General features: G+C 40.8%; 1 protein-coding gene across 1 annotated transcript in view; it reads left to right on the top strand.

The window, feature by feature from the left end:
- LOC128700413 (WASH complex subunit 4) overlaps positions 1–27709 on the top strand; it is a 216713-nt gene that overhangs the window by 107548 nt on the left and 81456 nt on the right. Inside the window, exons 7-8 of the mRNA XM_070080171.1 lie at positions 8052–8285; positions 26644–26799. Of these exons, the coding sequence (XP_069936272.1) occupies positions 8052–8285; positions 26644–26799 (390 nt within the window). The remainder of the gene's footprint in view (positions 1–8051; positions 8286–26643; positions 26800–27709) is intronic.

Below are 27709 nucleotides of genomic sequence, written 5' to 3'. Positions count from 1 at the left end.
ATTATTTACTGTCAGAGCCAGTGAGCCTCACTCCTACTGCAGGTATTGTTGGATTACTTACTGTCAGAACCAGTGAGCCTCTCTCCTACTGCAGGTATTGTGTGTTGGATTATTAACAGTGTCAGAACCAGTGAGCCTCTCTCCTACTGCAGGTATTGTGTGTTGGATTATTAACTGTGTCAGAACTCCTACTGCAGGTATTGTGTGTCAGATTATTAACTGTGTCAGAACCAGTGAGCCTCACTCCTACTGCAGGTATTGTGTGTCAGATTATTAACTGTGTCAGAACCAGTGAGCCTCTCTCCTACTGCAGGTATTGTGTGTTGGATTATTAACAGTGTCAGAACCAGTGAGCCTCTCTCCTACTGCAGGTATTGTGTGTTGGATTATTAACTGTGTCAGAACCAGTGAGCCTCTCTACTACTGCAGGTATTGTGTGTTGGATTATTAACTGTGTCAGATCCAGTGAGCCTCTCTCCTACTGCAGGTATTGTGTGTTGGTATTAACTGTGTCAGAACTCCTACTGCAGGTATTGTGTGTCAGAACCAGTGAACCTCTCTCCTACTGCAGGTATTGTGTGTTGGATTATTAACTGTGTCACAACTCCTACTGCAGGTATTGTGTGTCAGATTATTAACTGTGTCAGAACCAGTGAGCCTCTCTCCTACTGCAGGTATTGTTGGATTATTAACAGTGTCAGAACCAGTGAGCCTCTCTCCTACTGCAGGTATTGCGTGTTGGATTATTAACAGTGTCAGAACCAGTGAGCCTCTCTCCTGCTGCATATATTGTGTGTTGGATTATTAACTATATCTGCACCAGGGAGCCTCTCTCCAACTGCAGGTATTGTTGGATTATTAACTGTGTCAGAACCAGTGAGCCTCTCTCCTGCTGCAGGTATTGTGTGTTGGATTATTAACTGTGTCAGAACCAGTGAACCTCTCTCCTACTGCAGGTATTGTTGGATTATTAACCCTTTGACTGTTTTGGTCGTATATATATGTCTTACGAGCCAGTGTTTCGGACGTATATGTACTCAACAATTCTAACGGCTTCAAATCAAGCAGGAGAAAGCTGGTAGGCTCACATGTGAGAGAATGGGTCTGTGTGGTCAGTGTGCACCATATAAAAAAAATCCTGCAGCACTCAATGCATAATGAGAAAAAAAACTTTGACTTATTTGTTTGGATTAAAACGCCAATTTTGAGGTGTATTTTTGTATAGTATTTATCATTGTATTCTCGTTTTCATGGTCTCAAGTGATAAATTGGAAAACATATTAAAGAAATAGAGGCGATTTTGATTAGTTTCACAATGAAAACGACCTTGAAATTGAGCTCTAAGTAGCAGAGATGTTCGATTTTAACCAATGTTCAAGAGTAAACAAATCACACCACATGTCCAATACATATCAACTGAGGAGTCTAATATTCTTTCACTAGTGCACTGATATTAATTATATCATTGTTACAATAATTCAGTAGTTTGCATAACAGTAAATCTATTTTTTGTATTACCTGGAGTTTACCTGGAGAGAGTTTGGGGGGTCAATGCCCCAGCAGCCCGGTCTGTGACCAGGCCTCATGGTGGATCAGAGCCTGATCAACCAGGCTGTTACTGCTGGCTGCACGCAATCCAGTATATGAGCCACAGCCCGGCTGGTCAGGTACCGACTTTAGGTGCTTGTCCAGTGCCTGCTGAAGACAGCCAGTGGTCTATTGGTAATCCCCCTTATGTATGCTGGGAGGCAGTTGAACAGTCTTGGGCCCCTGACACTTATTGTGTTGTCTCTTAATGTGCTAGTGACACCCCTGCTTTTCATTGGGAGGATGTTGCATCGTCTGCCGAGTCTTTGCTTTCGTAGCGAGTGATTTTCGTGTGCAAGTTCAGTACTAGTCCCTTTAGGATTTTCTGGGTGTATATAATCACGTATCTCTCTCGCCTGCGTTCCAGGGAGTACAGGTTCAGGAACTTCAAGCGCTTTCAGTAATTGAGGTGTTTTATCTCTGTTACGCAAGCCGTGAATAAAAAATCAAAATAGAAAGCAATAGTAATATAAGAGGGGCCTAGAGACATGACTAATGAACAGAGGATATGTTATTTTAGTGCCAAGAATGTCTACATTGTTTATTCTTGACCCTATTTTGAAATTGGCATCTTTTTTAATTTGCATGAAAATGGCCAAATTGCCAATTTCTGACCACATTATTGGATAGTTCAAATCAGTAAATGGGCAGTTTCTTGTACTCAGTTGATAGAAAAAATGGAGTTCTGAAGAAATAGCTATGAGTTTGGTCAACTGGAACAACGCAATTGGCCAAAAATGGGGCTCAAAGTCAGCGAAATCGCCGATACATATATGTCGCTGAGACCGCTAACTTCACGGAAGCATAATTCCATGAGTTTTCGACCAAATTTTGTACTTTTGGTGTCTTTACCATCGGGAAAAGATATTCTATCATATCGTTAGTTTTTTTTTTTTTCAAAAAAATTTTTCGACATAGAATGACAGTTTCAGAAAAGGGCTGGTGACAGTCAAAGGGTTAACTGTGTCAGAACCAGTGAGCCTCTCTCCTACTGCAGGTATTGTGTGTTGGATTATTAACTGTGTCAGAACCAGTGAGCCTCTCTCCTCCTGCAGGTATTGTGTGTTGGATTATTAGCCATGTCAGAACTAGTTAGCCTCTCTCCTTCTGCAGATATTGTGTGTTGGATTATTAATTGTGCCAGAAACATTGAGCCTCTCTCCTACTGCAGAGATTATTAACTATGTCAGAACCTGTGAGCCTCTCTCCTACTGCAGGTATTGTTGGATTATTAACTGTGTCAGAACCAGTGAGCCTCTCTCCTACTGCAGGTATTGTGTGTTGGATTATTAACTGTGTCAGAACCAGTGAGCCTCTCTCCTACTGCAGATATTGTGTGTTGGATTATTAACTGTGTCAGAACCAGTGAGCCTCTCTCCTACTGCAGGTATTGTGTGTTGGATTATTAACTGTGTCAGAACCAGTTAGCTTCTCTCCTACTGCAGGTATTATGTGTTGGATCATCAACCCTTTCAGGGTCGACAGGCCCTGTTAGAGACTTGTTCTCAGGGTCGGCCAAATTTAAAAAAAAAAAAAATTATTTTTTCTTATGAAAAAATAGTTTTTTTTTTCTTTCTAAACATTATAGGCTAAACAAAAAAAATTTACCATCAATACTTACCAAGATATGGAGACATGAAGTTTACCAAAAAGGAGCATCATATGGTAACATCGCCGACTGCCGTCACCCGGTATTCTTTTATTTAGTGTTTTATGTACTATTTTCTATTATTTTTTTAATTTTTATTTTGCCAAGTAACTTTCATGGCCTGTGAGACCAATATGATCAGTATTTTGTAAGTTATTTCTTTTTCAATACTACACAATAACGGCATGAACACTGTTGACATTGTTTTGTTTACAGAAAATATTTGCACAAACAAACGATATGAAATGTTGTTTATTACTATTTTTCTATATTTTATATACACATATACAGTCACAGGGAATGTTTCTAGAAGTTCTGCAGCCTGTGAAAGTCTTTGAAACATGGTGTCATGCACAGTGGTGTTTTACACTCCTCACACATAAAACCAGTGTCTCTGCATTGTTTTGGGTGTTTTTTTGTATGTGCACAGAAGTAACACCTCTTCTGAGCCTTTTTCTTGAAAGCAGTAGCAGGCAGTTTTACCAGGAAGTGATCACCATGCTTCAAACGAGGAGGAAGTTGTTGACAATTTGGTGAGCGGTCTATTGCAGGTGTTCTTCCTTGGTACTTGAATACTTTTTGTCTGATGAGAGACAAACAGAATTCGCCATATTGTGGTTTGCTTCTGGTCCTCATCTTATACATATTATAAGCATTCAGCATGGAAATTTCCAGAAGATGGAAAAAGTTTTATGTACCACTTATAACTCTTGCGAACACAATCAGCAAACCCAGTCTGCATGTCACATTTGTCCACTGAATGCATATTGAGGGTGTAATCAATCACAGCTGCAGGTTTTAGAATGGGTTCATTGCTTTCTCTATGCTGCCTGTCAGTGTCTGCCATTTCATTAGGGTGAACTGATGACAATAGTGTGACATCTCGTTTGTCATGCCACCAAAATGCCATGATGTCATTGGCAGCAAACGCCTGCACCTCACCTCTACAAGTGCCAGCGTCAAACCTGGGCATATGTTTCCGATTTACACACACTGTGCCACACACATCTGTCATGTTCACTCGCAAAAAATCACTGAGTAAGGGGCTTGTGTACCAGTTTTCTGTATATAATATATGCCCCCTTACCAAGGTATGGTTCTATCATTCTTCTAACCACATCACCAGAGATGCCCAAAAACTTCCTGGTATTTTGCAATGTATAACTTCCAGTGTACATAATAATATCCAATACCAGACCACTGTAACAATCACGAAGCACAAACAACTTATACCAAAGCGTTTCCTCTTGCTTGGTATGTACTGCTTGAAAGAGAGTCTTCCTTTGAATTGAATCAAAGACTCATCAATTACAAGCTTCCTAAAGGGATAAAAATACATATTGAATTTCTCTTTCAGATACACAAACACATGCCTAATCTTATATAACCTGTCGTTTCTGTCAGGCTTGGTTTTGTCTGAGGAGTGAAGCATACATAACAGTAGCGCAAATCGATTCACTGGCATTATATCACTGAAACCTGGGGTTGCAATCAGGCGGTCTATTTACCAGTATGATTTCACACTGTGCTTATACACGTGTGGCATAAGCATTATTGTGGCAAAGAAAAGATACATCTCAGCCACAGTTGTTTCCTTCCACTGATGTAGATGTGATTTTGGTGAAAGTATTGTGTTTGCCATGGTTTACTCGTGGTATGTGTTGCTTTCCATGACAATACTTTCCATCAGGGGTTCGTCAAAGAATAACTCGAAACATTCCAGTTCACTGGCATTGTTTCCCAGTGTACAACATGGCCATATTCCACTTTGGCTGTCATCAAACTGGTGGGGATTTGGAACAAAATTAACAGCTTCCTGCCAATCCCAGGTGCAGTCTGCTGGTGGGTACTGGACAATGACAGGTGGTTGTGGTTGTGGAGGTTGTGGTTGTGGAGGTTGTGGTTGTAGAGGCTGGTGTGGTGGGTGGGTGGGGGATGGTGGCCTTTGTTGTAGATCAGCTGAGGCAGCGGCATGGGTGGCAGCAGTGTGGGTGGCAGCAGCGTGGGTGGCAGCAGCATGGGTGGCAGCAGCGTGGGTGGCAGCATGGCCCACTGCTGGTGCCTCACCGCTGGCACCACTACCACCACCATGCACATTTTCCATCCCAATTGCAACAGTATCATTGTCATTTTCACTGTCAATTCCTGTTGTACAGCCACGGGATGTACTCCTTCCCCTTGGAATAGCATATGGCACACTACCAGAGCGCATATATCGCCGTATATACTGACGCTTCTCTGGGGAATATTGCATTTCACTATCACTACTGGAACTAGTTTGAAGAGCTTGTAGTTCATAATCACTATCACTATCATCACAAATGCTCAAATCTGAGTCTGGGATTTGGGAAAATAGGAGTTTCCTCTTTGATTCTGGTACAACTGAGCGTGAACAAGATGGCCCAGCAGCAGAGGTGGAAGGCTGAGGGTCGTCTGGGTTTTCCTCACTCTTACCGATATTATGGTCATTAGTTTCGGTCAAAACCTCACCAAAACCTTGAAACTCATCTTCACTGGCACTTCCATCTGTATTAGAACTGTCACTGGGGAACAAAAGTGTCCCAATTCGCCGGGGAGTGAGGAGCTTCTTACTGTGAGGCATGGTGGAAATGGTGTACTAAAATGGCGTTCCCACAATGCGCCACTGGGTCCCAGATTTTTTTTCTACTGCACACACCCACCACACAGACCCATTCTCTCACATCTAGGCCTACCAGCTTTTTTCCGCTTGATTTGAAGGTGCTAGAATTTATGCGTACTAGTACGTCAAAAACCCCTGCACGTAAGCCATACTAGTACGGCTGAAACCCTGAAAGGGTTAACTGTGTCAGAACCAGTGAGCCTCTCTCCTACTGCAGGTATTGTGTGTTGGATTATTAACTGTGTCAGAACCAGTGATCCTCTCTCTTACTTCAGGTATTGTGTGTTGGATTATTAACTGTGTCAGAACCAGTGATCCTCTCTCTTACTGCAGGTATTTTGTGTTAGATTTTCAAATCTGCCTTTATGGAGGATGAGGGTGTGGAGTGGCCTTGATGCTGGTGAAGGATGAGGGTGTGGAGTGGCATTGATGCTGGTGAAGGATGAGGGTGTGGAGTGGCCTTGATGCTGGTGAAGGATGAGGGTGTGGAGTGGCCTTGATGCTGGTGAAGGATGAGGGTGTGGAGTGGCCTTGATGCTGGTGAAGGATGAGGGTGTGGAGTGGCCTTGATGCTGGTGAAGGATGAGGGTGTGGAGTGGCCTTGATGCCGGTGAAGGATGAGGGTGTGGAGTGACCTTGATGCTGGTGAAGGATGAGGGTGTGGAGTGGCCTTGATGCTGGTGAAGGATGAGGGTGTGGAGTGGCCTTGATGCTGGTGAAGGATGAGGGTGTGGAGTGGCCTTGATGCTGGTGAAGGATGAGGGTGTGGAGTGGCCTTGATTCTGGTGAAGGGCTCTTGATATACAGAATTGCAGTACCTCCTGTCCCTCTTTCCTCCCATTCCTCAGGTGCTGCATGACCTTTTTGGGTTTTGCAGTTTCCTATGGTAATGGGAAACACAGTGCTACTGCACTCTGAAGGAAGGTCAGGATGTTACAGTGTGGAGGATCATGTGAGCTCTGATGTCAACACTTACATCAGCACTGAAGGAAGGTCAGGATGTTACAGTGTGGAGGATCATGTGAGCTCTGATGTCAACACTTACATCAGCACTGAAGGAAGGTCAGGATGTTACAGTGTGGAGGATCATGTGACCTCTGATGTCAACACTTACATCAGCACTGAAGGAAGGTCAGGATGTTACAGTGTGGAGGATCATGTGAGCTCTGATGTCAACACTTACATCAGCACTGAAGGAAGGTCAGGATGTTACAGTGTGGAGGATCATGTGAGCTCTGATGTCAACACTTACATCAGCACTGAAGGAGTCAGGATGTTGCAGTTTGGAGAACTGTCTCAACTGTAATATCAGCACTTCTGTCAACACTCTTGATTATTATTATTATTATTTTTTTTAGGTCACCCTACCTTGGTGAGAGAAGACAGATGTTTATAAAAAGAAAATGTAAAAGAATAACAAGTATCACTTGCCTTATGTGATAGATGTATTGTATACCTCATGTACATTTGTCCATCCTCATGGTAAACTGGTCAGATCTCAGCTGAGCAGTCGTGCCAGCTGCTACATAGTCAAGTTACATGAGAGTAAATTTATATCACACAAGAGGAATTTCTGGTAGAGAGGTCATTACATAACAGTGAATTTCTGGTAGAGAGGTCATTACGGTGGATCCTTGGTACTCGAAGCTAATTTGTTCCAGATGGCTGTTTGAGTACCAATCTTTCAAGTACTGAATGAATTTTTCCCATAAGGAATAATTAATAATAATTTTCATCTCTGTTGTGACTCGAACCAATTTTCTTTTTGTTTTCCTGTTATCACTAATCTTCATATGCCCCATGATGACTTGTTTATACAAATATAAAAAAAAACACCAAAATATGTGAAGAAGCATGAAATAGTTTACAGTGATGTTCAGCGGAGTTTCGCACTGAGCGACAGCTGTGGGGATTCGAACTAAGCATTCAAGTACCGAATTGTTTGAGTTGGGAGCTGTTCGTGTACTAAGGTACTACTGTACATAAGTGAATTTCTGGTAGAGAGACAGTCATTACATAACAGTGAATGTCTGGTAGAGAGAAGATTATTACATAATAGTGAATTTCTGGTAGAGAGGTCATTATATAACAGTGAATTTCTGGTAGAGATAACAGTAGTAAATTTAGTATGTATATTAAAATGGTTGACTTAAAGTTTTGACTTTCCACCACCAGGGTATGATCTTGGCACACACTATAAAGTACAACATTGAGACTGTACTCAACTTGCACACTACACTTGGCCGGCCCATGGGCAAGGCTTGTGCAGTGAGTGTGTGCCATCTAATAGAATCACTAAAGGCCATAGAGAACACATACCACCGTCACAGCAGCCTCTTGGCCGACTCTCTGCCACATGTGATACAGTACCTTACTTGTCAGGTGCTCTCCATTGTTACTGCTGCCAAGGTTAGTGCACTTTTAATATCTGTTGCTGCTGCTGTTTTCACTGACATAGTCCTCATGCTGGTGAGGGGCTTTTGGTCCAAAGATTTTAATTTTCTCTTTCCTTAAATCAAACTTTATTCTCTCTCATTCCCCAAGTATTGTATGATACCTATAAGTTTGCTTGCTTGTCTACTTCAGTGGAAGACTGCAGGTGTGCTATAATAATAATAATAATAATAATAATAATAATAATAATAATAATAATAATAAGGTAGTAGGTTGGTAGACAGCAACCACCCAGGGAGGTACTGCCGTCCTGCCAAGTGAGTGTAAAACGAAAGCCTGTAATTGTTTTACATGATGGTAGGATTGCTGGTGTCTTTTGTCTGTCTCATAAACATGCAAGATTTCAGGTATGTCTTGCTACTTCTACTTACACTTAGGTCACACTACACATACATGTACAAGCATATAGTATATACACACCCCTCTGGGTTTTCTTCTATTTTCTTTCTAGTTCTTGTTCTTGTTTATTTCCTCTTATCTCCATGGGGAAGTGGAACAGAATTCTTCCTCTGTAAGCCATGCGTGTTGTAAGAGGCAACTAAAATGCCGGGAGCAAGGGGCTAGTAACCCCTTCTCCTGTATATATTACTAAATGTAAAAGGAGAAACTTTCATTTTTCTTTTTGGGCCACCCCGCCTCGGTTGGATACGGCCGGTGTGTTGAAAGAAAGAAAGAATAATAAGATAGTAGGTTGGTAGACAGCAACCACCCAGGGTGGTACTACTGTCTACTAAATGCCTGTAAAACAGAAACCTGTAATTGTTTTACATAATAATAGGAATGCTGGTATCTTTTTCTTTCTGTCTCATAAACACACAGGAAAACAGGTATGTCTTGCTGCTTCTGCTTACAGTTGGGCACACTACATACACATGTACATGTATATGTACATGTTCTTGTTCTTGTATATGTACATAGTTCTTGTTCTTTTTATTTCCTTTCATCTCCATGGGGAAGTGGAAAAGAATCTTTCCTCCGTAAGCCCTGCATGTCGTAAGAGGAGACTAAAATATCAGGAGCAGTGGGCTAGTAACTCCTTATCCTGTATAAATTACTAAAAATAAGAAAAGCTGTATAAAACTGGGATGTTTGAATGTGCATGGATGTGTGCAGATGATAAGAAAGAGGTGATTGCCTGTAGAGCCCCACTCATCACAGACACCCAGTTTGACACCTGGTCAAGTATTATGACTCGCTGTTGCCTTCCTGTCAGGTATTCTCTGATCCATTGCAGTGCCTCCCCTGTTATACTTGCCTGGCCCTCCAGGTTTTGCACTAATCTCTTGTGTGGAACTGTCAGAAGCCTTCTTACAATCCAAGAAAATGCAGTCTACCCACCCCCCTCTCTTGCCCTACCACCATCACCTTGCCATAAAACTCCAGTAGGTTTGTGACACAAGATTTCCCTTCCCTGTGTGTATGTGGGTGTGTGCATTCATGCGTGTGTGTGCATGCATGTGTGTGTGCGTGTGTGCATGCGTGCATGTACTTGCCTAATTTTAGTTGCAGGGGTCGAGTCATAGCTTCTGGCCCTGCCTCTTCATTGGTCATTACTAGGTCCACTCTTTTCCTGCTCCATAAACTTTATCATACCTTGTCTTAAAGTTATGTATGGTACCTGCCTCCACTACCTCACTTTCCAGACTATTCCAATTCCTAACAACTCTGTGACTGAAGAAATACAGTGGAACCTTGACTTATGAGTGTCCCAACGTACAAGTTTTTTGAGACACGAGCCGTCCCTGGGTCGACTTTTTGCTCTGAGAGTTACGAGCCAACATCTGAATTACGAGCCAGCTGCCCCTGCTTCCCCATCAATGCAAAACCTCGACACCTTGCTTGTTTATCTATGATTTCATGCTTTAATTCCATGGAAATCATCCTCTTCTAAGCATTGTCCTTTACACTTACTTTCTCATGACCCATGCTTAGAAAAATTAAATTTGGCCAAATGACTGTCAAAAATGTAAGCAAAGCATTAGAGAACTGCTCTCACAGTGAGGTAAACAGCGCACTGAGTTGGCAGCATTCATTATAATAATAATAATAATTATTATTATTAGTTATTATTATTACTATTATTATTTTTTTTTTTTCAACAAGTCAACTGTCTCCCACCGAGGCAGGGTGACCCAAAAAAGAAAGAAAATCTCCAAAAAGAAAATACTTTCATCATCATTCAACACTTTCACCTCACACACATAATCACTTTTTTTGCAGAGGTGCTCAGAATACAGCAGTTTAGAAGCATATACGTATAAAGATACACAAACATATCCCTCCAAACTGCCAATATCCCAAACCTCTCCTGTAAAGTGCAGGCATTATACTTCCCATATCCAGGACTCAAGTCCGGGTATATAAAAATAACCGGTTTCCTTGAATTCCTTCACTAAATATTACCCTACTCACACTCCAACAGATCGTCAGGTCCCAAATTATTATTATTCTTCTTTCAACACACCGGCCGTATCCCACCGAGGCGGGGTGGCCCAAAAGGAAAAACAAAAGTTTCTCCTTTTACATTTAGTAATATATACAGGAGAAGAGGTTACTAGCCCCTTGCTTCCGGCATTTTAGTTGCCTCCTACAACACGCATGGCTTACGGAGGAAGAATTCTGTTCCACTTCCCCATGGAGGTAAGAGAAAATAAACAAGAACAAGAACTAGAAAGAAAATAGAAGAAAACCCAGAGGGGTGTGTATATATATGCTTGTACATGTATGTGTAGTGTGACCTAAGTGTAAGTAGAAGTAGCAAGACATACCTGTAATCTTGCATATTTATGAGACAGACAAAAGACATCAGCAATCCTACCATCATGTAAAACAATTACAGGCTTTCGTTTTACACTCACTTGGCAGGACGGTAGTACCTCCCTGGGTGGTTGCTGTCTACCAGCCTACTACCTATAATTATTATTATTGTTATTTTTTTTTTTTTTTTTTAACAAGTCGGCCGTCTCCCACCGAGGCAGGGTGACCCACCGAGGCAGGGTGACCCACCGAGGCAGGGTGACCCACCGAGGCAGGGTGACCCACCGAGGCAGGGTGACCCACCGAGGCAGGGTGACCCACCGAGGCAGAGTGACCCACCGAGGCAGGGTGACCCAAAAAAGAAAGAAAATTCCCAAAAAGAAAATACTTTCATCATCATTCAACACTTTCACCACACTCACACATTATCACTGTTTTTGCAGAGGTGCTCAGAATACAACAGTTTAGAAGCATACACATATAAAGATACACAACATATCCCTCCAAGCTGCCAAGATCCCAAACCCCTCCTTTAAAGTGCAGGCATTGTACTTCCCATTTCCAGGACTCAAGTCCGACTATATGAAAATAACCGGTTTCCCTGAATCCCTTCACTAAATATTACCCTGCTCACACTCCAACAGATCGTCAGGTCCCAAGTACCATTCGTCTCCATTCACTCCTATCCAACATGCCCATGCACGCCCCCTGGAAGTCCAAGCCCCTTGCCCACAAAACCTCCTTTACCCCCTCTCTCTAACCCTTTTGAGGACAACCCCTACCCCGCCTTCCTTCCCCTATAGATTTATATGCTTTCCATGTCATTCTACTTTGATCCATTCTCTCTAAATGACCAAACCACCTCAACAACCCCTCTTCTGCCCTCTGACTAATACTTTTATTAACTCCACACCTTTTCCTAATTTCCACACTCCGAATTTTCTGCATAATATTTACACCACACATTGCCCTTAAACAGGACATCTCCACTGCCTCCAACCGTCTCCTCTCTGCTGCATTTACCACCCAAGCTTCACACCCATGTAAGAGTGTTGGTACTACTATACTTTCATACATTCCCTTCTTTGTCTCCATAGATAACGTTTTTTGACTCCACATATACCTCAACGCACCACTCACCTTTTTTCCCTCATCAATTCTATGATTAACCTCATCCTTCATAAATCCATCCGACGACACATCAACTCCCAAGTATCTGAAAACATTCACTTCTTCCATACTCCTCCTCCCCAATTTGATATCCAATTTTTCTTTATCTAAATCATTTGATACCCTCATCACCTTACTCTTTTCTATGTTCACTTTCAACTTTCTACCTTTACACACATTCCCAAACTCATCCACTAACCTTTGCAATTTTTCTTTAGAATCTCCCATAAGCACACTATCATCAGCAAAAAGTAACTGTGTCAATTCCCATTTTGAATTTGATTCTCCAAAATTTAATCCCACCCCTCTCCCGAACACCCTAGCATTTACTTCCTTTACAACCCCATCTATAAATATATTAAACAACCATGGTGACATTACACATCCCTGTCTAAGACCTACTTTTACTGGGAAGTAATCTCCCTCTCTTCTACACACCCTAACCTGAGCCTCACTATCCTCATAAAAACTCTTTACAGCATTTAGTAACTTACCACCTATTCCATATACTTGCAACATCTGCCACATTGCTCCTCTTTCCACTCTATCATATGCCTTTTCTAAATCCATAAATGCAATAAAAACTTCCCTACCTTTATCTAAATACTGTTCACATATATGCTTCAATGTAAACACTTGATCGACACATCCCCTACCCACTCTGAAACCTCCTTGCTCATCCACAATCCTACATTCTGTCTTACCTCTAATTCTTTCAATAATAACCCTACTGTACACTTTTCCTGGTATACTCAGTAAACTTATTCCTCTATAATTTTTACAGTCTCTTTTGTCCCTTTTCCCTTTATATAAAGGGACTATACATGCTCTCCGCCAATCCCTAGGTACCTTCCCCTCTTTCATACATTTATTAAACAAAAGTACCAACCACTCCAACACTATATCCCAACCTGCTTTTAACATTTCTGTCATGATCCCATCAGTTCCAGCTGCTTTACCCCCTTTCATTCTATGTAATGCCTCACGTACCTCCCCCACACGTACATTCTGCTCTTCTTCACTCCTAAAAGATGGTATACCTCCCTGACCAGTGCATGAAATTACTGCCTCTCTTTCTTCCTTAACATTTAAAAGTTCCTCAAAATATTCTCGCCATCTACCTAATACCTCTATCTCCCCATCTACTAACTCCCCTACTCTGTTTTTAACTGACAAATCCATACTTTCCCTAGGCTTTCTTAACTTGTTTAACTCACTCCAAATTTTTTTCTTATTTTCATTAAAATTTCTTGACAGTGCCTCTCCCACTCTGTCATCTGCTCTCTCACCACTCTCTTCACCTTTCTTTTACTCTCCATATACTCTGCTCTTCTTATAACACTTCTGCTTTGTAAAAACCTCTCATAAGCTACCTTTTTCTCTTTTATCACACCCTTTACTTCATCATTCCTCCAATCACTCCTCTTTCCACCTGCACCCACCCTCCTATAACCACAAACTTCTGCCCCACATTCTAATACTGCATTTTTAAAACTATTCCAACCCACTTCAACCCCCCCACTACTCATCTTTGCACTAGCCCACCTTTCTGCCAATAGTCGCTTATACCTCACCCGAACTTCCTCCTCCCTTAGTTTATACACTTTCACCTCCCTCTTACTTGTTATTTCCACCTTCCTCTTTTCCCATCTACCTCTTACTCTAACTGTAGCTACAACTAAATAATGATCCGATATATCATTTGCCCCCCTATAAACATGTACATCCTGGAGCCTACCCATCAAGCTTTTATCCACCAATACATAATCTAATAAACTACTTTCATTACGTGTTACATCATACCTTGTATATTTATTTATTCTCTTTTTCATAAAATATGTATTACTTATTACCAAATCTCTTTCTACACATAGCTCAATTAAAGGCTCCCCATTTACATTTACCCCTGGCACCCCAAATTTACCTACTACTCCCTCCATAACATTTTTTCCCACTTTAGCATTGAAATCCCCAACCACCATTACTTTCACACTTGATTCAAAACTCCCCACACATTCACTCAACATTTCCCAAAATCTCTCTCTCTCCTCTACACTTCTCTCTTCTCCAGGTGCATACACGCTTATTATAACCCACTTTTCACATCCAATCTTTATTTTACTCCACATAATCCTTGAATTAATACATTTATAGTCCCTCTTTTCCTGCCATAGCTTATCCTTCAACATTATTGCTACTCATTCTTTAGCTCTAACTCTATTTGAAACCCCTGACCTAATCCCATTTATTCCTCTCCATTGAAACTCTCCCACCCCCTTCAGCTTTGTTTCACTTAAAGGCAGGACATCTAGCTTCTTCTCATTCATAACATCCACAATCATCTCTTTCTTATCATTTGCACAACATCTCTTTCTTATCATTTGCACATTCAGACTTCCCACTTTGACAATTTTCTTCTTCTTATTCTTTTTAGTAATCTTTACAGGAAAAGGGGTTACTAGCCCATTGTTCCTGGCATTTTAGTTGACTTTTACAACACGCATGGCTTACGGAGGAAAGATTCTTATTCCACTTCCCCATGGATATGAAAGGAAAAGTAATAAGACCAAGAACTATTAAGATAAAATCTAAGAAAATTCAGATGAGTGTGTGTAAATAAATGTGTACATGTATGTGTAGTGTGACCTAAGTATAAGTAGAAGTAGCAAGACATACCTGTAATCTTGCATATTTATGAGACAGACAAAAGACATCAGCAATCCTACCATCATGTAAAACAATTACAGGCTTTCATTTAACACTCACTTGGCAGGACGGCAGTACCTCCCTGGGTGGTTGCTGTCTACCAACCTACTACCTATTGTTATTATTATTATTATTATTATTATTATTATTATTATTATTAATTTAGGTAACTAGAGCACAGATCCAATTCCCTAAATCAAGAGCCCCTCACCAGCGTCAAAGAACCTTGACGTTGGTGAGGGGTTCTTGATCTTGGGAATTGGATCTTTGCTCTAGTTACCTAAATTAATAATAATAATAATAATAATATTCTTATTTATTTTTTTTTTAACAAGTCGGCCGTCTCCCACCGAGGCAGGGTGACCCAAAAAAAGAAAGGAAATCCCCAAAAAGAAAATACAGTGGACCCCCGCATAGCGAACGCCTTGCATAGCGAACATTCCGCATAGCGAACGCTTTGATCGCTAAAATTTTGCCCCGCATAGTAGACAAAAACCCGCTCAGTGAACTTCGTCCGAGACGCGTCCAATGTGCGGCCTCAGCCAGCCTCACATGTGCCGCCTGTCCCATTGTTTACCAGCTAGCCTCCGCGGTAACATTCAAGCATACACTCGGAATATTTCGTATTATTACAGTGTTTTCGGTTCTGTTTGTTGAAAATAAGTGACCATGGGCCCCAAGAAAGCTTCTAGTGCCAACCCTGTGGTAAAAAGGGTGAGAATTAGTATGGAAATTAAGAAAGATTTTGAAGGGTTTGGGGCTAACCCTGAGAAGCCTATGCCAGTTGTGGAATCCATTGTGCCTACTTCAAAAATTAAGGAAATGTGTGCACAGTGGGTTGAACTGCAAACCTTTATGGATGAAAATCACCCTGACACAGCTGTTGCAAGGCGTGCTGGTGACTATTTCAATGACAATGTTATGGCCCATTTTAGACAAATCGTAAAGGAACGGGAGGTACAGAGCTCTATGGACAGAAAGAAGTCCAGTGACTCTGAAGCTGGTCCTAGTGGCATTAAAAGAAGAAGGGAAGTAACCCCGGAAAAGGACTTGCCTCCTCAAGTGTTAATGGAAGGGGATTCCCCTTCTAAACACTAACACTCTCTCTCCCCTCCTCCCATCCCATCAATCATCACCAGATCTTCAATAAAAGTAAGTGTCATGTAATTGTGCATGCCTTTTTCAGTTTGTGTGTACTAAAATTAACATTTTTTTGTGGTAAAAAATTTTTTTTTTCATACTTTTGGGTGTCTTGCACGGATTAATTTTATTTCCATTATTTCTTATGGGGAAAATTAATTCGCATAGCGAACATTTTGCATAACGACCAGCCCTCTTGCACGGATTAAGTTCGCTATGCGGGGGTCCACTGTACTTTCATCATCATTCAACACTTTCACCTCACTCAGTCATAATCACTGCTTTTGCAGACATGCTCAGAACACTACAGTTTAGAAGCATATTCCTATAAAGATACACAATGTATCCATCTAAACTGCTCATACCCCGAACCCCCTCCTTTAAAGTGCAGGCATTGTACTTCCCATTTCCAGGACTCAAGTCCAGCTATATAAAAATAACCGGTTTCTCTGAATCCCTTCACTAAATATTACCCTGCTCACACTCGAACAGATCGTCAGGTCCCAAATACCATTCATCCCCATTCACTCCTATCTAACATGCTCACGCACTCTTGCTGGAGGTCCAAGCCCCTCGCCCACCAAACCTCCTTTACCCCCTCCCTCCAACCTTTTCGAGGAAGACCCCTACCTCGCCTTCCTTCCCCTACTGATTTATACGCTCTCCATATAATTCTGCTTTGATCCATTCTCTCTAAATGACCAAACCACCTCAACAATCCCTCTTCAGCCCTCTAATACTTTTATTAACTCCACACCTTCGCCTAATTTCCACACTCCGAATTTTCTGCATAATTTTTACACCACACATTGCCCTTAGACAGGACATCCCCACTGCCTCCAGGCCCCTCCTCGCTGCTGCATTCACAACCCAAGCTTCACACCTATATAAGAGTGTTGGTAATACTATACTTTCATACATTCCCTTCTTTGCCTCCATAGATGACGTTTTTTGTCTCCACATATAGTACCTCAACGCACCATTCATCTTTTTTCCTTTATCAGTTCTATGATTAACCTCATCATTCATAAATCCATCCGCTGACACGTCAACTCCGAAGTACATACAGTGGACCCCCGCATAACGATATTAATCCGTTCCTGAGAGCTCATTGTTATGCGAAATTATCGTTATGCGAATGAATTTTCCCCATAAGAAATAATGGAAATCAAATTAATCCGTGCAAGACACCCAAAAGTATGAAAAAAAAATTTTACCACATGAAATATACATTTTCCTACACACAAAGAGAAGGATACATGCACAATAGTAGAGTAGTACATGCACAATATATATTGTGCATGTACTACTCTACTAAATGAAGAATAAATGACACTTACCTTTATTGAAGATGCAGCAATGACTGATGAGACACTGTGTCCTGGGAGTGCCTTTTCCTCCTGAGTACTGTAGGTCCTGTTTGGCATTTTCTTGCAGAACAGGCCTTATCACACTGTGTATGCCACTACGATTCTTTAATGTCTCAAACCAACCTTTGCTGGCTTTAAATTCACGAATATGAGCACTAGTTCCAGGCATTTTTCCATGTTCATCTTGGTGTTAGTCGACTGGTGTGGGTTGCATCCTGGGAGACAAGATTAACCCTTTGACTGTCGCGGCCGTATATATACGTCTTACGAGGTACCGTGTTTGACATATATATACTCGTAAATTCTAGCGGCTTCAAATCAAGCAGGAGAAAGCTGGTAGGCCCACATGTGAGAGAATTGGTCTGTGTGGTCAGTGTGCACCATATAAAAAAAATCCTGGAGCAAGCAGTGCATAATGAGAAAAAAAAAAACTCCGACCGTTTTTTTTAATTAAAATGCCGACTTTGTGGTCTATTTTTGTATAGTATTTATTGTTGTATTCTCGTTTTCTTGGTCTCATTTGATAGAATGGAAAACATATTATAGAAATAGAGGTGATTTTGATTGATTTTACTATAAAAAGAACCTAGAAATGGAGCTCAAATTTGGGGAAATGTTTGATTTTTGCCAATGTTCAAAAGTAAACAAATGATGCCATTGTCCAATAAATGTCCAACTAGCCATTCTAATATGCAGTCATGAATGGGTTGATGTTATTTATACAATTATTACAGTATTGCAGTAGTCTGCATAATAGTAAGTCTTCTATTTTTTGTTTGAATAAAAATTCAAAATAGAAAGCAAGAGTAATATTAGAGGGGCCTGGAGACATGACTGATGAGCAAAGAAAATGTTATTTTAGAGCCAGGAATGTCTGCATTGTTCATTCTGGACCTTATTTTGAAATTGTCATATTTTTTAGTTTTCGTGAAATTGGCCAAATTGCAAATTTCTGACCACATTATTAGGTAGTTGAAATCGGTAAATGGGCAGTTTCTTGTACTCAATCGATAGAAAAAATAGAGTTCTAAAGAAATAGCTATGAGTTTGGGCGACTGGAATAATGGAATTAGCTGAAAATAGGGCTCAAATTGGGCGAAATCACCGATTTGTAAACAGCGCCGAGGTCGCTAACTTCGCGAGAGCATAATTCCGTCAGTTTTCCATCAAATTTCGTTTTTTTGCTATCATTACAATCGGGAAAAGATTCTCTATCATTTCATAAGAAAAAACATAATTTTTTTTTTTTTAAATTTTGCAACACCAGGAGACACCTCAGGATTGGGGGTTGCGACAGTCAAAGGGTTAAGGACCCCAATGGAAATAAGTTAGACAGCCTTCGATGACACTGACTTTTTTGGGTTATCCTGGGTGGCTAACCCTCTGGGGTTAATTGTTTCTTGGTATTCTCAATAAGCCACACCAACAATGGTGCTACAGCAGCAGCAGCAGCAGCTGACAGTGCTACAGCAGGAGCTGACAGTGCTACAGCAGCAGCAGACGGTGCTACAGCAGCAGCAGACGGTGCTACAGCAGCAGCAGCAGCTGACGGTGGTACAGCAGCAGCAGCTGATGGTGCTACAGCAGCAGCAGCAGCTGACAGTGCTACAGCAGCAGCAGACGGTGCTACAGCAGCAGCAGATGGCACTACAGCAGCAGCAGATGGTGCTACAGCAGCAGCAGACAGTGCTACAGCAGCAGCAGATGGTACTACAGTAGCAGCTGCAGCTGACGGTGGTACAGCAGCAGCAGCTGACAGTACTACAGCAGCAGCAGATGGTGCTACAGCAACAGCAGATGGTACTACAGCAGCAGCAGCAGCTGACGATGGTACAGCAGCAGCAGCGGCTGACGGTGCTACAGCAGCAGCAGCAGCTAACAGTGCTACAGCAGCAGCAGCAGCTGACAGTGCTACAGCAGCAGCAGCAGCAGCAGCTGACAGTGCTACAGTAGCAGCTGACAGTGCTACAGCAGCAGCAGACAGTGCTACAGCAGCAGCAGATGATACTACAGCAGCAGCAGCTGATGGTGGTACAGCAGCAGCAGCAGCTGACGGTGCTACAGCAGCAGCAGCAGCGGTGCTACAGCAGCAGCAGCAGCGGTGCTACAGCAGCAGCAGCAGCTGACAGTGCTACAGCAGCAGCAGCAGCATCAGCAGTTGACCATGGTACCACAGTATTTCGATAATATTTCTCACCCTTTTTACCTCAGGGTTGGCACTAGAAGCTTTCTTGGGGCCCATGGTCACTTATTTTGCAGATAAAATCACCAAAAACGCTGTAATAATTCGAAATGCTCCGATTGTATGCTTAGATGTTACCGCGGAGGCTGGCTTGTAAACAATGCCACCGGCTGAACATGTGAGGCTGGCTCAGGCCTCACATAGACGCGTCTCGGATGAATAGCGTTGAGCGAGTTTTTTAGCGCTATGCGAGGCAAAATTTTAGTGATAAAATGTATCGCTATGCGGATTTAACGTTATGTGATGCCAACGGTATGCGGGGGTCCACTGTATCTGAAAACATTCACTTCTTCCATACTGCTCCTCCCCAATTTGATATCCAATTTTTCTTTATCTAAATCATTTGATACCTTCATCACCTTACTCTTTTCTATGTTCACTTTCAACTTTCTACCTTTACACACACTCCCAAACTCATCAACTAACCTTTTCAATTTTTCTTTAGAATCTCCCATGAGTACAGTATCATCAGCAAAAAGCAACTGTGTCAATTCCCATTTTGTATTTGATTCTCCATAATTTAATCCCACCCCTCTCCCGAACACCCTAGCATTTACTTCTTTTACAACCACATCTATAAATATATTAAACAACCATGGTGACATTACACATCCCTGTCTAAGACCTACTTTTACTGGAAAGTAGTCTCCCTCTCTTCTACACACCCTAACCTGAGCCTCACTATCCTCATAAAAACTCTTTACAGCATTTAGTAACTTACCACCTATTCCATATACTTGCGACATCTGCCACATTGTTCCCCTATCCACTCTATCATATGCATTTGCTAAATCCATAAATGCAATAAAAACTTCCCTACCTTTGTCTAAATACTGTTCACATATATGCCTCAATGTAAACACTTGATCTACACATCCCCTACCCATTCTGAAACCTCCTTGCTCATCTGCAATCCTACATTCTGTCTTACATCTAATTCTTTCAATTATAACCCTACCGTACACTTTTCCTGGTATACTCGGTAAACTTATTCCTCTATAATTTTTACAATCTCTTTTGTCCCCCTTCCCTTTATATAAAGGGACTATACATGCTCTCTGCCAATCTCTAGGTACCTTCCCCTCTTTCATACATTTATTAAACAATAATACCAACCACTCCAACACTATATCCCCCCCTGCTTTTAACATTTCTCTCTTGATCCCATCAGTTCCAGCTGCTTTACCCCCTTTCATTCTACGTAATGCCTCACACACCTCCCCCACACTCACATCCAGTTCTTCTTCACTCCTAAAAGATGATATACCTCCATGGCCAGTGCATGAAATTACCACTTCCCTTTCTTCGTCAACATTTAAAAGTTCCTCAAAATATTCTCTCCATCTACCCAAAACCTCCATCTCCCCATCTACTAACTCCCCTACTCTGTTTTTAACTGACAAATCCATTCGTTCTCTAGGCTTTCTTAACTTGTTTAACTCACTTCAAAATTTTTTCTTGTTTTCATTAAAATTCCTTGATAGTGCCTTGCCCACTCTATCATCTGCTCTCCTTTTGCACTCTCTCACCACTCTCTTCATCTTTCTTTTACTCTCCATATACTCTACTCTTCTTATAACACTTCTGCTTTGTAAAAACCTCACATAAGCTAGCTTTTTCTGTTTTATCACACCCTTTACTTCATTCCACCAATCACTCCTCTTTCCTCCTGTCCCCACCCTCCTATAACCACAAACTTCTGCCCCACATTCTAATGCTGTATTTTTAAAACTATTCCAACCCTCTTCAGCCCCCCCCACTACTCATAATTGCACCAGCCCACCTTTCTGCCAATAGTTGCTTATATCTCACCCGAACTTCCTCCTCCCTTAGTTTATACACTTTCACCTCCCTCTTGCTTGTTGTTGCCATTTTCCTCTTTTCCCATCTACCTCTTACTCTAACTGTAGCTACAACTAAATAGTGATCCGATATATCAGTTGCCCCTCTATGAACGTGTACATCCTGGAGCCTACCCATCAACCTTTTATCCACCAATACATAATCTAACAAACTACTTTCATTACGTGCTAAATCATACCTTGTATATTTATTTATCCTCTTCTTCATAAAATATGTATTACTTATTACCAAACCTCTTTCTACACATAGCTTAATTAAAGGCTCCCCATTTTCATTTGCCCCTGGCACCCCAAAATTACCTTCTACTCCCTCCACAACATTTTTTCCCACTTTAGCATTGAAATCCCCAACCACCATTACTCTCACACTTGGTTCAAAACTCCCCATACATTCACTCAACATTTCCCAAAATCTCTCCCTCTCCTCTACACTTCTCTCTTCTCCAGGTGCATATACGTTTACTATAACCCACTTTTCACATCCAACCTTTATTTTACTCCACATAATCCTTGAATTAATACATTTGATGTCCCTCTTTTCCTGCCATAACTTATCCTTCAACATTATTGCTACTCCTTCTTTAGCTCTAACTCTATTTGAAACCCATGACCTAATCCCATTTATTCCTCTCCACTGAAACTCTCCCACCCCCTTCAGCTTTGTTTCACTTAAAGCCAAGACATCCAGCTTCTTCTCATTCATAACATCCACAATCATCTCTGTTATCATTTGCACAACATCCACGCACATTCAGACTTCCCACTTTGACAATTTTCTTCTTATTCTTTTTAGTAATTTTTACAGAAAAAGGGGTTACTAGCCCATTGTTCCCGGCATTTTAGTTGACTTTTATAATAGACATGGCTTACGGAGGAAAGATTCTTATTCCACTTCCCCATGGATATAAAAGGATAAGTAATAAGACCAAGAACTATTAAGATAAAATCAAAGAAAACTCAGATGAGTGTGTATAAATAAACATGTACATGTATGCATAGTGTGACCTAAGTGTAAGTAGAAGTAGCAAGACATACCTGTAATCTTGCATATTTATGAGACAGACAAAAGACACCAGCAATCCTACCATCATGCAAAACAATTACAGGCTTTCGTTTCACACTCACTTGGCAGGACGGTAGTACCCCCTTGGGTGGTTGCTGTGTACCAACCTACTACCTTAATTTTTTTTATTATTATAATTATTATAATAACGATAGAGCTTCAGTTCCCTAAAATAATAATAATAATAATGATAGAGCTTCAGTTCCGTAAATTAGTAATAATAATACAGTGGACCCTTGACCAACAATATTAATCCATTCCAGAGAGCTTGTCCTTAGCTGAATTTATCGTTAGCCGATTTAATTTTCCCATCAAAAAAATGGAAATCCAATTAATCCGTTCCAAACACCCAAAAGTATGAAAAAAAAAAATTTCACATGAAATATACATTCTCCTTCACAGAACAACAAGGATACATGCACAATAAATACTAAATGAAGAATAAATGACACTTACCTATATTGAAGATTTATTGATGAGTGATGAGATGGGAGGATGGGAGATGGAGGTGTATTATTGTTTGGAAGGGGAATCCCCTTCCATAAAGACTTTAGGTACAGAGTCCTTTTCCGGTTTTGCTTCCCTTCTTTTTTTAATGCCACTGAGAACAAATTGACAGTCACTGGACCTCTGTTGCACCAAAAATCTGCCCAATGAGCTCTGTACCTCGTGTTCCTTTAAGATTTTACTAAAATGGGCCACAACATTGTCATTGTAAAAGTCACCAGCACAGCTTGCAATAGTTGTACAACGTCAGGGTGATTTTCATCCATAAAGGTTTGCACCTTTGTCCACATTGTACAAATGCCCTTAATCGTTGAAGAAGGCAAATTCCTCCATCTCTCTTTCCCCTCCTCTGAAGCAGTTTCCTCAGTTGTTTTCTCTTGCTGTTGCAGATGCTCTTGCACCTCATCAGTGGTTAGTTCTTCATCATCATCCTCCACCAACTCTTCCATATCCTTGCCACTAACCTCCAACCCCAAGGACTTCCCCAATGCCACAATAGATTCCACAACTGGCATAGGCTCCTGAGGGTTAGCCCCAAACCCTTCAAAATCCCTCTCTTGTACACATTGTGGCTACAATTTCCTTTAAGCAGAGTTCAAGGTCCTGTTAGTCACTCCCTCCCAAGCCTTACCTATAGGGTTTATGCAGTTGAGGATACTAAAGTGATCTTTCCAAAAGTCTTTTAGGGTCAATTGAGTGTCTGAGGTCACTTCAAAGCACTTTTGAAACACTACTTTGGTGTACAGTTTTTTGAAATTTGAAATGACCTGTTGATCCATGGGCTGGAGTAGAGGAGTGGTATTAGGAGGCAAGAACTTGCCTTTGAAAAAGCTCAAGTCCCCCACAATTCACTCTGGCAAGTCTGAAGGATGAGCAGGAGCATTGTCTAATACCAGGCAGTACTTGAGGTCCAATTTATTTTCCAGGAGGTAATTTTTCACAGTGGGGCCAAACACATGATAAAACCAGTCATAGAAAATGTCCCTAGTGACCCATGCCTTACTGTTTTCCCTCCACATCACACACAAATTAGCCTTAATGACATTGTTTTTCTTGAACACTCTGGGAGTTTCAGAGTGATACATGAGTAGAGGCTTCACTTTGCAATCCCCACTAGCATTACTACAGAACATTATAGTTACCCTGTCTTTCATAGGCTTGTGTCCTGGCAGTGCTTTTTCCTCCTGTGTAATGTAGGTCCTGTTTGGCATTTTCTTCCAAAACAGGCCTGTTTTGTCACAATTAACCCCTTGACTGTTGCAACCCCAAATCCTGAGGTGTCTCCTGGTGTCGAGAAACTTTTGGAAAAAAAAAAATTATTTTTTATTATGAAATGATAGAGAATCTTTTCCCGATGGTAATGACACCAAAAGAACGACATTTGATGGAAAACTTACGGAATTACACTCTCATGAAGTTAGCGACCTCGGCGATATTTACGAATATTTCACTATTTTCAGCTAATTCCATTGTTCCAGTCGACCAAACTCATAGATTTTTCTTAAGAATTCCATTTGTTATATCAACTGAGTACAAGAAACTGCCCATGTACCGATTTTAACTACCCAATAACGTGGTCAGAAATTTGCAATTTGGCCAATTTCATGCAAATTAAAAAATATGCCAATTTCCAAATAGGGTCCTGAATGAACAATGCAGACATTCTTCACTCAAAAATAACATTTTATTTGTTCATCAGTCACATTTCCTGGCCCTTCTGATATTACTCTTGCTTTCTATTTTGAATTTTTATTCAAACAAAAAATAGAAGATTTACTGTTATGCAGACTACTGCATTACTGTAATAATTGTACAGATAATGTCAACCCATTCATGACTGCATATTAGAATGGCTAGTTGGACATTTATTGGACAATGACATCATTTGTTTACTTTTGAACGTTGGCAAAAATCAAACATTTCCTCTACTTTGAGCTCCATTTCCAGGTTCTTTTCATAGTAAAACCAATCAAAATCACCTCTATTTCTATAATATGTTTTCCATTCTATCAAATGAGACGAAGAAATGAGAATTCAACCATAAATATTATACGAAAATACACCACAAAGTCGGTGTTTTAATCCAAAAACACGGTCGGAGTTTTTTTTTTTCCTCATTGTGCACTGCATGGTGCAGGATTTTTTTTATATGGTGCACACTGACCACACAGACCCATCTCACATGTGGGCCTACCAGCTTTCTCGTGCTTGATTTGAAGCCGCTAGAATTTATGCGTATATATACGTCTTACGAGCCATTGTTTTGGACATATTAATACGCATAAATTCTAGTGGCTTCGAATCAAGCAGGAGAAAGCTGGTAGGTCCACATGTGAGAGAATGGGTCTGTGTGGTCAGTGTGCACCATATAAAAAAATTCTGCAACACGCAGTGCATAATGAAAGAAAAAAAACTCCGACCGTGTTTTTGGATTAAAATGATGACTTTGTGGTGTACAGTGGACCCTCAGCTAACGATATTAATTCGTTCCTCAATGCTCATCGTTAGCTGAAATTATCTTTAGCTGAATTAATTTTCCCCATAAGAAATAATGGAAATCAAATTAATCCATGCAAGACACCCCAAAGTATGAAAAAAAAAAAATTTAGCAGATGAAATATTAATTTTAATACACACAAACTGACACTTACCTTTATTGAAGATCTGGTGATGATTGATGGGATGGGAGGAGGGGAGAGTGTGGAAGTTGTTATTGTTTAGAAGGGGAATCCCCTTCCATTAGAACTTGAGGTATCAAGTCTGGAAATAGGGTTTTAGACATGTAGAACAATCTATCAAAAAAAAGATGAGTTAGGTTTGAGAAGGAGCAGTCTAGTGTAGCTCAGTAGACCTACTGGATTGTTCCTTTGTTCTTATGGCTCACAAAATTGTAATGACACAATTGCAAACAAACCAGGGTATGGATGGAGATATAACTTGCGGCAAGTGAGTCATAAAACTCCAGGTGACGTACCTGCTGGTCTGGAGTTTTATGACTCGCTTGCTGTGAGTTCTTGGGTTACTTTTTAATATTTTAACATTAGAGTTAATAAAATTTATTTTTGACTTGTGTATATAAATTATTGGTTTATACTGGGTATATTGTTGATATGCATGATGTTATTACAGTCATACCCCCCTTTATGTCATTTTTGCCTGCATCATATTCACCTTTATGCCACTTTTCTAGAGTACTTTTCAGTTCAGTGAACATCATTATGTTCCGACTTTACATCACTCGGCAATGTCACCTACACCATAATTTTCTTTAATTGTGTTCATTATTCTTTAAAAAATGACTAAAATATGTTTTTAGTGTTCTTTATTAATGCTAGTTTTTCATCATTTTGTCATAATTTTAAGGCATTTTTTAAGGCAATATGTCCAGTTTACATAAAAAAAAACTGGGTTACATCACTGCTTATGGAACCAATTAATGACGTAGGGCGGAGTATGACTGTGTTTTGATAATACAAGCTCACTTATTTTTTCACAGACGAGGGTGTCTAGTGCTCGTCTTGATGGCCAGAGGTTGGATATTTTAATGGCGCTCAATTTGGTAGAACAGATGCTCTCTGGGTGTGGCACCAAGGAGCGTCGCCTGGTGATACGTGTGGCACTCTCACTAGCCAATCAAGCCAGAGCTCTGAAGGTATGATACTTAACTAATAGTGACCTCTATGAAGGAGGGAGAGAATATTATAGTTCTGTATTTTGAGAAAGCAAATGTAGAAATGAATCAAGAATAATCATGAAAGAAGATCAGGAAAGTGTAGAATATGTAGCATGAAGGAAAGTACTACTGTCCTCTTATGTGAGTGTGAAATGATCTGCCTTTTGACAGTAGGTTGGTGTAAAGTAACTGTCCAGGGATGTACCATCCTCTTAGTCATTTGTGCCAGACAGAAACCTATTAAATATTTTGCAGTCTGGCAGTATGTTGTCATGCAGCAACCATCTAGGGAGGGACTACATTCCTCTTGTATTAGTATGAAACAGAAGCCTGTTAAATGTTTTGCATTCTGACTAAACCACTGATCTTTACTGTCTGTCTCATTAACATGACTCATGCCACCACCACCTGCTGCCTCACTCACATCATTCATACCCATTGTAACAATACCGTCATCTTCACTATCAGTTCGTGGTGTAGGGCCATGGGATGTACTCCGAGATTTACTCCTTTCCCTTGGAATAACATATGACACACTACCAGAATGCATGCTACATCGTATATACTGCTGCTTCACTGGAGAACATTCACCCTCACTGTCGCTACTAGAACTGCTTTCAGTAGCTTTGAAATGACTATCACCATCACTTTCACTGCTCACATCTGAGTCTTGTACACTGGCAAATAGTTTCCTCTTTCATCCTGGTACAGATGAACGTGAATGAGACTGCCCAACACCACATGTGATAGGTTGTGGGTCATCTGGATTTTCATCACTAATTACGTTATCCTGGGCGCTGCTTTCGGTCACACCCACTCCAAAACCATGAAATTCACATTCACTGTCACTTCCATCACTGTTAGAGCTATCACTTGGGAGCAAAAGACC

Source organism: Cherax quadricarinatus, unplaced genomic scaffold, assembly GCF_038502225.1.
Source record: "Cherax quadricarinatus isolate ZL_2023a unplaced genomic scaffold, ASM3850222v1 Contig188, whole genome shotgun sequence".
In the NCBI taxonomy this organism is placed as follows: Eukaryota; Metazoa; Arthropoda; class Malacostraca; order Decapoda; family Parastacidae; genus Cherax; species Cherax quadricarinatus.
This window is presented reverse-complemented; position numbering and strand designations above follow the sequence as displayed.